Raw genomic sequence first — 15,427 nt, forward strand, 5'->3', positions numbered from 1 at the left:
GTGCAGTCCTTTGAGACATTTTTGTGATTAAGGGCTATATAAATAAATTTGACTTGACTTGACAAACAGTTAAAAAAAAAAAACAATTAGGGCTGCAGCTAACAGCGATTATTTTTTCGATTAATCTGATAACAAAAACAACATGTTATTAATATCCTTTTCTTTATTCAAAAATTTAAATATTAATGACGAATAACAAAATAGTGCACACAACAGAATATTCTACAATATTAAACAATAAAAAAAGTGTTTGTCAAATTAAAAACAAAATACAAACAAATGTATGCTATACAACTGCAAATATCTCCTTTTTTATAAAGGGCAAAAAAATAACATTTTGGTTGTTTAAGGGACATTAGCTTTTGGAACAATAAATCATGAAAACCCAGTGACACATGTCAATATTTACATTCTAAGTGTCAACTTACCAGTAAACAAATACATTAAAATCAATTGTATACACCTGCAAATGTATAGAATATACTTAAAAAAAACACAGTAACATCATTTGCAACATTAAAAAGCAAAAGGTAACCACTATCACCTTTGCTCACTAACTCACTTATTCTTCTTTCTTTGAGAACTTTGCATTGCAATGTAAGGTTTACAATAATCTGTGCAGCCCTTTGAGACTCTTGTGATAAACATGACAATACAAAAATATGAACATGTCAATGAGGATCTCAGTGATGACAGATGTTTGCTGTGGGGTGCATGATGTCTATCTCATCATGAAGCTTGTCATTGTTTGCTGTTGTCTAGTGAGAGAAGAACATATGGTATAAGTATTATTATGGCACAATTTACATAGACACAATAATCACTCCAACGTTGCCAGAAAAGTAAAACTTGATGTTAACCTCAACTTATTAACACCATTGTGTGCAAAGTGAGCTTTTATAAAGCATAATTAAACATTTAAGCCTACTCCCTTTGGGCACATGTTTTTGATAATTTTGTATTGTTCAGATTTTTTTCGTGTGTTTGGTCCGAATAATTGGTTACTGGAAAAAAAAAAAAGTAATTCGCTCACACACACTTTGCTGTTTCTCTTAAGCATCAAACAAACGCTATCACAGCAGGGCGTCCAGAAACTTGTTACAGTTTTCACTGAATCACTTTGCCATAAAATTAAAACTTGATGTTTAATTGTACCACCGTTGTGTGAATGTTGAGTTTTTTTATTTAAAGCACAATTAAACACTGCTTAAGAGGATTTAACTGAAATAAAAAGTATACACGCATGCAGTAATTAATCAGCTAAAAAGCAAATGCTAACATCAGCTTGCTACCAGAGACGACAGTTACATATCCACTTTTAAAAGCGCAAAAAAAAAAAAAAAAAAAAAAATTAGTGACTTACCCTTCTTCTTAGCCCCCTTCTTCCTCATTGGTGAGTCCATGTTTTGGTTTTGATTGCTGCCTCACCCTCATGGTGCTCCCAAGCCATATCACTTCTGCAAAGCTGGCAAGTGACACACTTAATTGTGCTCCTACACTTTCGTGTACTTTGGCTCAACTTTTTTCTCTGTGTCAGTCATTTTTCATGTGTTGAATTGACTGCAGCCTTTAAAAATAGCACCCTAATTTGCACTCTACCTCGCTCTGTTATGCTCGCCGACTCAAAAAATTAAAAAAAAAGCGGGATAGACTGGAAAAATGTGATGGTGAAAATGAAGGCGGAAATGAAAATGACCCAACACTGAGTGCTGTCCAAATGTCCTTATGAAGGTACAGGTTAAGCAGGGACAGGTGTGGGGTGATTGGACATACTGGTACCAGTTACAAACGAATTAGGCGGCATCTTTGATGTCAAACAGGTGAGACATTAGCATGAAGCCTTACCTGGAACCTTGTCAAATTTGGTCACAATCCAAATACCTAAATATTGCATTCTACACATTTTCCCAAGGGTAGGTATAGGCATTTCCAAAAGTGGCCATTTGGGGGCGACCAGTTGACAAAACTAAAACCTTTGCAAATTTGTATTTTACCTTGGCCATTTTTAGACATTGTAAAATAGTTGTATGTATAACTTTTCTTTACAGAAGTCAAATCAACGATTTTCCACAATTGCACGTAGGAATGGCGCGTAAAAATAAATCACAAATTTGTTGGTGTAAGTTTAATTTCGGCTCTTATTTGAATACACGTCGAAAAATCTAATGCATTTATGTTGGTAATTTCATTGGCTAACCAATGTGTCAATCATCATTCTAATTGGTTACTACTAGCTAAAGATATTCAAACCTACTGGAGGCGATATGCCTATTATCAAACAGTCTGTATAGGGTAATACGGGTTGTGGACCGTGAAAAAAGCTATTGGCCCAAATTGGTGTCAATCGAAATGTCAGTGGCTAACTACAAAATTGCAAATACTTTTGAAAGGGTAGTTATGGAGCAAAACAAACGAATTACAAGGATTGTCGTACGAAGCAGATGTGCTTTTAAGCTGATTTAAATAATCTGTCGGCGATATAAAGTAAATATTTTACACGTTGGATACTCTGGATTGTCCTGAATGTAACTAAGCCCTTTTTCGTGACACCAGTCAGACGAGGTGGGGAGTTCCTGGCCCGCCCAAGGGGGAGGGGCCAGTGCCCCGTCGTGTCAAAAAGACGGAAGACGGAATACGGAAGAGAGACAGGAGCAGAGACGAGAGATGGGAGGCTCGACGAAGACTAATTTGACGATAATCCGACTAAATTCGATGGAATTCACTTAAAAAATACTTTAAGAAAATAAATCTGCCCCCGTCTGGGAAACCCTGTCTCTTGTCAATATTTTTCCCTAAAATTAAGAAACGAGCATGCATTGTTAGGAGAATAAAGTTTGTGTTTGGTTAATGGAGTCAGATAACTAATTCGAACAATTTGCCACATTAGTAATATAGTTTTTTATAGTTTTTTACCTAACAGGTGAGTTACGCTGGCTTTGTTTTCGGCAAGGCGGGGCTGTTCGGATGGAATGCGGTGGGTGTGGTGTTGATAATGCATAAAGATTCAGTTTGCAAAAATATGCAATGAAATGAATTGAAAATGAAATTATCTGCATTTATATAGCGCTTTTCAAGTCAATACTTCCCAAAGCGCTTTACAGTGTGCTTCACATTTCCCAATAGCGGCCGTGCAGCCATGTAAGGGGTTAACCTGCTTATTGGGGGTATTGGGGGTTCATTGTCTTACCCAAGGACACTTCGACATGTAACACAGAGGAGCCGGGATTCGAACTGCGATCTCTTGATCTACCTCCTGAGCCACTGCCGCCCCAAATTTACAACAAAACTAAACATCAAAGTCAGTACTTCAAAAGAGGGATCTAATGTATTATTTTTTACTCTGTTCTGATAAGAAAAAATACTTTAGAAATACTACAAAAATAGTATTAGAGAAATATTAAAAGGTAAATTCTACAAAAATCCAACTACAAAGACACTAGCATGGATATACTTCAAAATACTTCCACAGAAATACTACAAAAATAGTACTATAGTAGTACTTTGATACAAAATGAATGCTGCAAAAATATTACCACAAATATTACAAAAATACTGTTACATAAATATTACGACAGAAATCCTACGAAAACACTGCCACAAAAAATATTACGACAGAAAAACTACAAAAGTACAACTACAGTTATACAGTGGAACCTCGGTTCTCGACCATAATTTGTTCCATTTCTTTGAACGAAAACCGATTTGTACGATCACCGAAGTCGTTTTTTCCCATTAAAAGTATTGTAAAATCATTTTAATCCGTTCCAACACCCTAAATTTTCACAACGAACGTAAACATGAAGCTAACTCAGGCTAATCGTACGTTCGCGTTAGCGTAATCTTCCGTACGAAAGATTACGCTAACATGAACGTGTAAAAATAAAAAAATCAGGTCGTTTACACGTCATTTAGCACCCGAGTCTCCACAACAAGTGGTGAGCGGTTAAAGGATAAAGAAAAGAATTATGAATAGGATTTCTTACCGGTCGGCAAAAGCCATGCTCTATTCCTGAAAGAAGGGAAACTCGCACACCTTCATATTTTGCTATTATTTCTTTCTTAAATGCAATAGTTGTACGCACTACTCCTCTTTTTGCACCTGTAGCAACTTTGCTTCTTGCACCAACCTTCTTCCGAGGCATAATTAGGGGTTGAAACACTCTCTTCACCGCTTTTTGAAACGAAAGCAGAAAAGGAGTGCGCGTTGCCGTGACAACAGTTCTTCACGAGGGGTGGGGGCAATCTAAACTCGTTCGCCGCTCAGCATCGCCCCCTAGCGTACCGGCGTTCGAACTCCGATTTTTTGAACGAAAAGCGAAGAAAGAATTTCTCGAAATTTTTGGTCGAGAACCGATTTGTTTGAACTGAGAAGCGTTCGAAAACCGAGGTTCCACTGTACTACAAAAACACAACATATATGCTAAGAAAAAAATACTATAAAATTCATCAAAAACCCCGTAGAAGTACTAGAAAATAAAAGTACAGTAAAAATACTATAAAATACTAAAAATAAATCAGACTGCAGAAATACTACAAAAATACCCCCAAAAATTCAGTAATATTACAAGAATACAGGCTGGTTACGCCACCACCAAACATCCCTCTCTTCACATTAGCTAGTGAAGGGTCATTACTGAATAGAGTTGTTCACGCCAGAGTTTGCCTCATTTGCAGATCAATGGTTGACTAATCCAGTCAGTTGGCTATCCTTTAGGAATTCTATGTAGGAAAGCTCAAATGGCTTGGCTGTGGTACTTCTAGTGTAAAGGAAAGTAAGAGGGTTCATCACAAGGTGCAAGTCTTCTATCAGTACCAAAACTAGACGGGTCAGACTCAACTTTGCCCAAAAATACACTTCAACAAGCCAGCCCAGTTATGGAAAAGTCTTCCACCGACAGGAAGGACAAAGATGAACCTGGAGCAGAATGATGAACAAAGAAAGTTTGGAGAACAAAGGGAACAGCACATGTCACAAAGCACAATAAACAATGACAATAAAGGTATATTCTATTCTATTCTATTCTACACCATATGTGAAACATGGTGAAGGCAATGTGATGGCACAGGCATGCATGGGTCACTTATGTTCATTGATGACATTACAACAGATATAGGTAAACTAATTGATTTCATTCTCGATAATTGCGATTCTACAAGTATTTCGATTTGATAAAACTGAGGACTGCAATTTAGTTATCTTTCCTAGAAAACAAGCACCCTTAATCATACGCTTCTATGACAAACCAGGAATGATGTTTAAACAATGCATATCAGTCTGTGTCTGTCAGTCTGGAAGCTGACATTTATTTTCACAGTGGGTGTTTAATGTTTATATCGGCATAATGGCGCAAAAGATGTGCGGTCATGTTCTTCATCTTACCACAGTGGGATACGGGTCTGAGACAAAGTTTACAGACAGTTTGGGTCACGTCTAGCTCAGTCTTCCTGGGATTTGTATAAAAAACAAAGAGTGTCCTTACTTTGTATTTAAAATTTATGGGCGCTGGCCTTAGTTCTTGAATGAATGGAAGGGTGTTGTGAAAGGATAGTGGGATGTTTGGGCGCATTCTAAGGGATGGGCAGGGCACCTGTATGATGTGGCAGGGGTAAACCAGTGAAAGTTGTCGAGCCCTGCTGTTGAACAAAAGAGTGTGGTGTGTCACCCGGAACTGAGTGACATGGCCGCTTTCTTGTGTCCCGTTTCATCTCCAGCTTCCTGCCGGTGGGACATGCCCGGAACACCTCCCGACGGAGGCATCCTTATCAGATGCCCGAGCTACCTCAACTGGCTCCTCTCAATGAGTCCCGAATGACTGAGCTTCTCACCTCAACTCTAAAGGAAAACCCAGACACCCTACGGAGAAAATTCATTTCGACCAACTTGTATCCGGGATTGTGTTCTTTCGGTCATAACCCAAAGTTCATGACCGTAGGTGGGGGTAGGAACGTAGATCAACCGGTAGACCGAGAGCTTTGCCTTTTGGCTCAGCTCCCTCTTCACCACGACGGACCGGTAAAGGGTCCGAATGACGGGAGACGCTGCACCGACCCGTCTGTCGATCTCCCGTTCCATCCTACCCTCACTCGTGAACAAGACCCCAAGATACTTGAACTGCTCCACTTGGGGCAAGATATCATCCCCAACCCGAAAGGGGGCATGCCACACTTTTCTGGCTGAGTACCATAGTCTAGGACTAAGAGGTGCTGGCCGCTCCACACTCGGCTGTGAATCGCTCCAGCGAGAGCTGAAGATCACGGCTTGAGGAAGCCAAGAGCACCACGTCATCTGCAAAAAGCAGTGACGCAATGCTGAGGCCCCCAAACCGGACTCCATCCCCACCAAGGCTGCGCCTAGAAATTCTGTCCATAAAAGTTATGAACTGAATCGGTGAGGGCAGCCCTGGGGGAGTCCATCCTTCACCGGGAACGAATCCGACTTACTGCCGGCAATGCGGACCAAACTCTGGCACCGGGCATACAGGGACCGCACAGCCCAGATAAGACTGCGCGGTACCCCATACTCCCGAAGCACTCGCCACAGGGCCTCCCGAGGAACACGGTGGAATACCTTCTCCAAGTCCACAAAACAGATGCACCCTCAAGGACCCTGCAGAGGGTATAGAGCTGGTCCAGTGTTGAACGGCCGGGGTGAAGACCACACTGTTCCTCCTGAATCTTGAGATTCGACTTCATGGCGGACCCTCCTCTCCAGTACCCCTGAATAGACCTTACCAGGGAGGCTGAGAAGTGTGATTCCCCTGTAGTTGGAACACACTCTCCGGTGCCCCTTCTTAAAGAGGGGAACCACCACCAGAGTCTGCCAGTCCAAAGGCATTGTACCCGATGTCCACGTGATGTTGCAGAGGCTTGTCAGCCATGGCACGCCCACAACATCCAGCTCCCTAATGAACTCCGGGCCGATCTCATTGACCCCTGGGGTCTTGCCACCAAGGACCACCTCAGTGACTTCAACCCCAGAGATACGAGAGCCCAACTCAGAGTCCTCCAGCTTTGCTTCCCCAGAGGAAGACGTGTCGGTGGGATTGAGATCTTCGGAGTACTCCGATTCACAACATCCCGGGTTGAGGTCAGCAGCACCCCATCGCCACTATACACAGTGTCGATGACACAACGCCACCCCCCCCCTACCCCCAAGACATCGAATAGTAGATCCAGAATTTTCTCGAAGCCGTTCGGAAGTCGGCTTCCATGGCCTCGCCAGACTCCTCCCATGCCCGAGTTTTTGCATCGGCAACCGCCGAAGCTGCATTCCGCTTGGCCAGCCGATACCTGCCAGCTGCTTCCAGAGTCCCACAGGCCAGGAAGGCCCGATAAGACTCCTTCAGCTGGACGGCATCCCTCACAGCTGGTGACCACCAACGGGTCTGAGGGTTGCCGTTGCGGCAGGCACCGACTACCTTACGGCCACAGCTCCGATCAGCCGCCTCGACAATGGAGGCACGGAACTTAACTCAACTCGGACTCAATGTCCCCCACCTCCCTTGGGACATGGGCAAAGTTCTGCCGGAGGTGTTAATTGAAACTTCCTCTGACAGGAGATTCTGCTAGCTGTTCCCAACAGACCCTCACAACACGCTTGGGTCTGCCGGGTCGGACCGGCATCTTCCCCCACCATCGGAGCCAACTCACCACCTTGGTGATCAGTTGACAGCTTCGCCCCGTTCTTCACCCGAGTGTCCAGAACATGCGGCCGACAAAACGACGACAAAGTCTATAGACTTTGTGTAGACTAGCCAAAATATGTTACTAAAGTACTGTTACCTCAGAATAAAATGACTTGAATAGAAGTAAAAGTAGTCATCGAAATATTTACCTGCGCAAAAGTACTGAGTAACTGTTGAAATGTCTTATATATTGTTTTTCAAAAATCATAACAAAGAAGAGAAAATGAAATAATACATGTTATTGGGGGGGGTCCACTTTCATGTATTAGCAATAATAATGTAACATTATGCACAAAATGAATTTACAATTTAGAAAAACGAAACAAAACAATATTCTACCAGAAGATGTTGCTGTTTTGTGCAACTGATTTAAACTTTGACCTTCTTTATACAAGTAATTTTAGTGACAACTTCAAGCAACTCGATATCTCTGAAAAACACACAACAAAATGTTGACTATTTAGTGCAACAGCAAATAAACTATGTAATACGAGAATAAACTTTACATTTGTAATGTAAAACACTCATCCATCCATTATCTTCCGCTTATCCGGGGTCAGGACGCGGGGGCAGCAGCCTTAACAGGGAAGCCGAGACCTTCCTATCACCAGCCACTTCTTCCATCTTATCCGACGGGATCCCGAGGCGTTCCCAGGGCAGTCTAGAGACATAGTCTCTCCAGCGTGTCCTTAACCGTCCCCAGGGCCTCCTGCCGGAGGGACATGCCCGGAACACCTCCCGGGGGAGGTGTCCAAGAGGCATCCTTATCAGATGCCTGAGCCACCTCAACTGGCTCGGAGGAGCAGTGTCTCTACATAGACTCCTAGATGACTGAGCTTCTCACCCCAGCCACCCTGCTGAGGAAACGCATTTCAGCCACTTGTATCCGGGATCGCGTTCTTTCGGTTATAACCCAAAATTCATGACCATAAGTGAGGATAGGAACGTAGATCGACAGGTAAATCGAGAGCTTCCTTTCTCAGCTTCACTACGATGGACCGGTACAGGGTACGCATGACGGCAGACGCTGCACCGACCCATCTGTCGGTATCCCGTCCCATCCTACCCTCACTCATGAACAAGACCTTAAGATAGAATAGAATATACTGGACTGTCTCAGAAAATTAGAATATTGTGATAAAGTTCTTTATTTTCTGTAATGCAATTAAAAAAACAAAAATGTCATACATTCTGGATTCATTACACATCAACTGAACTATTTCAAGCCTTTTATTATTTGAATATTGCTGATTTTGGCTTACAGCTGAAAAAAACTCAAAAATCCTATCTCAAAATATTAGAATACTTCCTCAGACCAAGTAAAAAAATAATTTTATAACAGCAAAACTAAATCAAACATTTGAAAATGTCCATTGATGCACTCAGTACTTGGTTGGGAATCCTTTTGCACGGATTACTGCATCAATCCGGCGTGGCATGGAGGCAATCAGCCTGTGGCATTGCTGAGGTGTTATTGATGCCCAGGATGCTTCGATAGCGGCCTTCAGCTCATTTGCATTTGCGGCTCTTCTTCACAAAGGCTGCGGTCATCTCTCTTGGTTGTGCAGCGTTTCCGGCCACATTTTTCCCTTCCAACAGACTTTTTGTGGATATGCTTTGAAACTGCACTCTGTGAACAGCCTGCTCTTTGAGAAATTTCTTTTTGTGTCTTACCCTCCTGATGGAGGGTATCAATGATGGTCCTCTGGACAGCAGACAGATCAGCAGTCTTCCCCATACTTGTGATTTAGTTTACTGAACCAAGCTGAGTGTTTTTAAGGCTCAGGAAACCCTCGCAAGGTGTTTCGAGTTAATTAGATGATTCAGGTGATTAGTTGAATAGCCTACTTGTATACTTTTTCATGATATTCTAATATTTTGAGATAGGATTTTTGAGTTTTCTTAAGCTGTAAGCCAAATTCAGCAATATTCAAATAATAAAAGGCTTGAAATAGTTCAGTTGATGTGTAATGAATCCAGAATGTATGACATTTTTGTTTTTTTAATTGCATTACAGAAAATAAAGAACTTTATCAAAATATTCTAATTTTCTGAGACAGTCCAGTAGAATTAGAATTAGAATATACCTTTATTGTCATTGTTACAATATGGGTTGAATACATTGTGACAACGAAATCGGACGTGGCACTCCAATTACACATTTTGACTGTAAAGATAAAAGATAGAAGGATTAAAAAAATTTGGATATATATAAACACGAAATATTTAAACAAGAAAGTGTGGGCATGTAAAAGCAGAAGATATATTGGGTGTTCACTTACAAAGGATCGTAGTAGTGCAATATGCGGTAGTGCAAATAGGCAACATTGCGCAAAGCAAGCATTGGCATGAATACAATTTTACATCTGTATGAGGTGTGTGTTTGCATTGGTATTTCTCCTTAAAGAGTTTTCAGTTTTTTGTGCAGTGTGTATTTAGAGTGGTGATGCTATGGGGAAAAAAACTCTGAGTATGTTTGTTTTTGTTCAAAGAGGTGTCAGGGGTGAGAAGAGTCCTCAATGTTTTCTACTCTGCTTAAAGTAGTGAGAGCAGGCAATATCCTCCAAACTGGGCAGAGAGCAACCAATAATTCTCTGGGCTGTGTTGATGACCCTCTGGAGTATTTTCCTGTCTGCTGCCATGCACCCAGCATATCACACCGTAATGCAGTATGCAAGAATGCTCTCCACTGTGACTAGAAGGACACCAGCAGCTGCTGTTCCAGATAATTTTTCCTGAGCACACTCAGGAAATGGAGCCGCTGCTGGGCCTTCCCTGGTGTTTGCAGACCAGGAGAGGTTGTCGGAGATGTGCACACCCAGGAATTTGAAAGACTGGGCTCTTTCTGCACAGTCTCCATTTATAATGAATGGTTCCGGGTTCTTGCTTTTCCTCCTGAAGATACTGGAACTCTTCCACTTTGGGCAGATGAGAATCCAACACGGAAGGAGCATCCCAACCTTTTCCAGCAATGGTCATGGTCTCGGACTTAGAAATGCTGGTCTACATCACTCAATCACACTGGAGTTAAGAGTGAACCGCACGGTCCACTATAGAGACAGACTGACGAATATGTACATACTTATGTAACACCTTTCATGTAGCCTAATGTAGTGGAGTAAGAGTCCACCTTCTCCACAAATCTGCTCAAGTAAATGTAACGGAGTAAATGTAATTCGTCAATTCGCTGAACGGGGCAGCCGTTTCAGCAACACGCCGCCTTTAACACCAGGACGTCTGATTCATCTGGATTGCCAACTTGATGTATGCCATGTGTCAGGCGGTGGACATACTGAACATTTGTGAAATTGTTCACATAATCACATGCTTAAAATTTCTCATTTATGAGAGACCAATGAATCTAACCGTGTGAAATATTTATTCCAAAACAAATGATAATACACAAATGCAAAGTTTTAGGGCTGTGAACTGGTAGTCTTCAAATGGCCACTTTTGGAAACACCTAGACCTACCATTAGAATCATGTGTAAAATACAATGTTTAGTTTTTCAGATTGTAACCAAATTTGACAAGGTACTAGGTCAAGCGTCAAGCTCTTGTTTCGATTGTTTTTCAGCTAAGATGCCCATGCTACACTCATATGCAGGAATCTGATCGCACGTAACATTCAGGCGACAATAAAAACCTTCTATTTCTGTCTATTCTAACTCAGGTTACTCAATGTAGCTAGCACTTAGAGTAAATTTTTTCAGTTTGGGACGATTCACCCCTCATTATTATATGATGCAAACTTGCAAATTAGTCTTGTAATAAATAATATTGCAAACAATCCTAAACCTTTTGAAGTGCTCTTATTACAGACCAAAATTAATATGGATTTGTCTTACTCACTGAAAATATTTTTGGGGACGTATTGAATGAAGACAGGATGAGCTACCAAAGTACTTCCGGCGCCGTCGCGAATGGCAGCCACTCCAGCAAGCTCCCATGTTATTTTCGCTACTTTTGCGATTTATTGTTTTGTTTTTGCTTATATCTTCAGTGTTTGCCTTGCCTTGCAGCACTTTGGATTACTTTCTATTCTATGGATATGGGTTAAATGCGTTGATTCAAGGAATCAACTTCTCTACCTGAAGAATTCGAGCCGGCGTGGTTCCCCTTTTACCTGACGAGGTGAGGCAGCCCTATCGGGGGAGCAGAGCCGGTGCTAAGGTAAAGGCTAAGCGGCTAGCGGCGAAATAAGCCCTCGGTACCGTCCATAATCATGGGGAATGTCAACCAAATAAGATCGACGAACTGGCTGTGCTTGTGAAAGACATCAAAGCATACAGAGAGTGCAGTTTGCTTTGCTTTACGGAAATGTGGCTCACGTCTAGCATCCCGGACGCTAACGTCGAGCTAACCGGCTTCTGTGCTATTGGAGCAGATAGAGACGCAAAAGCCTGCGGGAAACGCAAAAGAGGCGGACTTGCCATCTACGTGAACACGAGGTGGTGTAACCCCGGGTATGAAAACACAAAGATTTCTATCTGCTGCCGTGATGTCGAACTTTTGGCCGTAAGTTTGCGTTCCTATTACTTGCCCAGAGAGTTTGGACACGCCATTGCTGTTATTGTTTACATCCCACAGCGCTGATGCGGAAGTAGCGTGTAACGTCATCCACTCCGCTGTGGCCAAGCTACAAACACAACACCCGGAGGCCGCCATGTTAATCTCTGGGGACTTCAATCACGTGACTCTTGATACAACACTGCCCTTTTTCATCCAGTATGTGGACTGCAAGACCAGGGGAAATAGTACTATAGATCTTATGTATGCGAACATCAAGGACGCATACAGTGCTACGCCACTGCCTGCCCTTGGGAAAGGAGACCACAACCTCATTCTGCTTAAACCTCATTATAAACCACAAGTGAGGAGGCTGCCAACAACCACACGCTCTTTCAGGAAATGGTCTACTGAGGCAGAGCAGGCTCTGAGAGACTGCTTTGGACGTACGGACTGGGATGTCCTGCTAGGGTCCAGCAGTGGGGACATTGAAGAGGTGGCAAACTTCACCACTGACTACATTAACTTCTGTATGGACAATGTTGTTCCTATAAAAACTGTACGCTGTATGCCAACAACAAGCCCTGGATCACGAGCACATCAAGTGCCCTCTGAACCAAAAAAAGAGGGCCTTTAAAGATGGTGATCAGCAGGAGCTAAAACGAGTACAGAGGGAGCTCAGAGTCCAGCTCCGGGAAGGAAAGGAGCAATACAGGAGGAAGTTGGAGAAAAAGCTGCAGAACAACAGCATGAAGGTGTGGGAAGGGATGAAAACAATTACTGGCTGCAGCACCAAGCAGGGTGTGGCTGTGAACGTAGATGTAGTGAGGGTCAACCAGTTGAACAACTTTCCATCACCCCAACTCATCCTCACCCCAGAGTACTGCAGCTGTCACTCCCCCTCTGGACACTAGTACGGAAGACATCCCCGCACTCAAGATAACTGCAGCCCAGGTGTGTGGAAAGCTGAGGAGGCTGCGAACCAGCAAGGCAGCTCGTCCAGATGGAGTACCCCCCCGACTGCTGAAGGCCTGTGCATTGGAGCTGGGAGACCCTCTACTGCGCCTTGAACAGAGGAGGGTCCCTCAGCTGTGGAAAACATCCTGCATCATCCCAGTCCCAAAGAAATCAAGACCTGAAGAACTCAACGACTTCAGGCCGGTCGCCCTGACATCACATGTGATGAAAATCATGGAGCGGTTGCTGCTGTACCACCTGAGGCTACAGGTCTGTCATGCCATTGACCCTCTGCAATTTGCTTACCAGGAGAAGGTGGGAGTGGAGGATGCTATAGTCTACATGCTACACCGATCCCTCTCTCCCCTGGATAGGGCTAAGGGGGCTGTGAGGCTTACATTTTTGGACTTCTCCAGTGCCTTCAATACCATACAGCCTCTGCTACTGAGTAGGAAACTGACAGAGATGGGAGTTAGGTCACACCTTGTAGAATGGATTACGGTCTACCTGACAGGCAGACCCCAGTATGTGAAACAGGGGGGCTGTACATCGGACACTGTGGTTAGCAGCACAGGATCTCCGCAGGGGACCGTGCTCTCTCCGTTCCTATTCACTCTGTATACATCGGACTTTCAGTACAGCTCTGAGTCCTGCCGTGGGCAAAAGTTTGCTGATGACACTGCGATCGTGGGATGTATCAGAAGTGGGCAGGAGGAAGAGTACAGGAAATTGATTCAGGACTTTGTCCAATGGAGCTATGCAAACCACCTGCACCTGAACACCACCAAGACCAGGGAGATGGTGGTGGACTTCAGGAGAACTAAAACTCACCCGGTTCCTGTAACCATCAAAGGAGAAGGTGTGGAATTTGTCCAGACCTACAAATACCTGGGTGTGCAGCTGGACAACAAACTGGACTGGACTGCCAACACAGAAGCTCTATGTAGGAAAGGTCAAAGCCGACTTTACTTAACATCTGCAAAAAGCTCCCAAAAATATTCAATGAGACAGTTGTGGCAAGCGCCTTCTTCTATGCGGCAGCGTGTTGGGAAGGCAGCGTCATGAAGAAGGATGCCTCTCGTCTCAATAAACTGGCGAGGAAAGCGAGCTCTGTTGTGGGCACAGAGCTCGACAGTCTGACAACAGTAGCTGAGAGACGGGCACTGAAAAAGCTGCGGTCAATCATGGACAATTCATCACATCCAATACACAGCATTATCTCCAGACAGAAGAACAGCTTCAGCGACAGACTGCTGTCACTGTCTTGTACCTCGGACAGACTGAAGAGATCTTTTCTTCCTCATGCCATAAGGCTCTTTAACTCCACCCGCCAGAGTAAAGGCCCACATTAAACCACACCCCCTACATTGCATACTACCGTACTTTTATTGCAGTGTGTATTTTATGTAGCACTATTTAAATACTCTATACAACACGCTACAGTGGGTATTAGCACGTCACATTGGGTATTTGTATATTGTATTCCTTTTGATTTATTATTGTATTGTTCTCAGCGAAGGGATGCTGCTGGAAATGTGAATTTCCCTGCGGGGATGAATAATGTATCTATCCATCTATCTACCTCTAATGAAAAATGTCTACCAAGTAAGAAGCACTGCCTCCTTTGTGAATGTGATGTTATACAGGTGAGTAAATCAGAACGGTTCCATACTATCCAGAGTCTCTACGAAATACAAAACACTCAGTAAACATGTTCAAGGTTTGAAAATCGTCTTACCCGTCAACAACGTCCATAGTAGATGAAACTACATCGGCATACAGCAAGGTATGCCCCAGATGAACGGTCGTCAGGTTTTTACAGTAGACATCCATACTGAACTTATTCCCGGTCTGTGAATCAGGACAATCAGTAAGGAGTGAAAGAGAGCCATATTGTTGAAAAGCATCATCTTCATGCTTGGTACTGGATACTATCCTGAGGGAGGCCTTTCTGACAAAGCCGACATCATCTGCATGTGCATACAGACACTGAAGAAACTTTTCTTTAGCCTCCTGTAAAAGAAAGAGGATCACGCCTTGTATAAGAATCTACAGTCAGGGTTCATACACCTTTTTTATTGCCAAATTCAAGCACTTTTGAACGCAATTTTTTCAAATTTTTGCAATACTGTGGGGGGTCCTGGCAGCAACGGCCTGGCTATTCGGGTGGTTGTGGAAAGTAGAAGCAAGAAGGGAGAGGACCCATCTGAGCATACCAGGCAGAGGACTGGAGGATGCTGCTTGGGAGGGTGGGAAGAAATCCCACTTGAGAAGAC

General features: G+C 43.2%; 1 protein-coding gene across 5 annotated transcripts in view; it reads right to left on the bottom strand.

Moving 5' to 3' along the window:
- hlcs (holocarboxylase synthetase (biotin-(proprionyl-CoA-carboxylase (ATP-hydrolysing)) ligase)) overlaps positions 1 to 15,427 on the bottom strand; it is a 122,598-nt gene that overhangs the window by 19,213 nt on the left and 87,958 nt on the right. For all 5 annotated transcript variants that reach the window (XM_088321124.1, XM_088321122.1, XM_088321120.1 and 2 more), the window contains one exon: positions 14,890 to 15,164. In XM_088321124.1, the coding sequence (XP_088177250.1) occupies positions 14,890 to 15,164 (275 nt within the window). The remainder of the gene's footprint in view (positions 1 to 14,889; positions 15,165 to 15,427) is intronic.

Source organism: Urocampus carinirostris, chromosome 17, assembly GCF_059441175.1.
Source record: "Urocampus carinirostris isolate Australia breed hairy pipefish chromosome 17, RoL_Ucar_1.0, whole genome shotgun sequence".
Lineage (NCBI taxonomy): Eukaryota > Metazoa > Chordata > Actinopteri > Syngnathiformes > Syngnathidae > Urocampus > Urocampus carinirostris.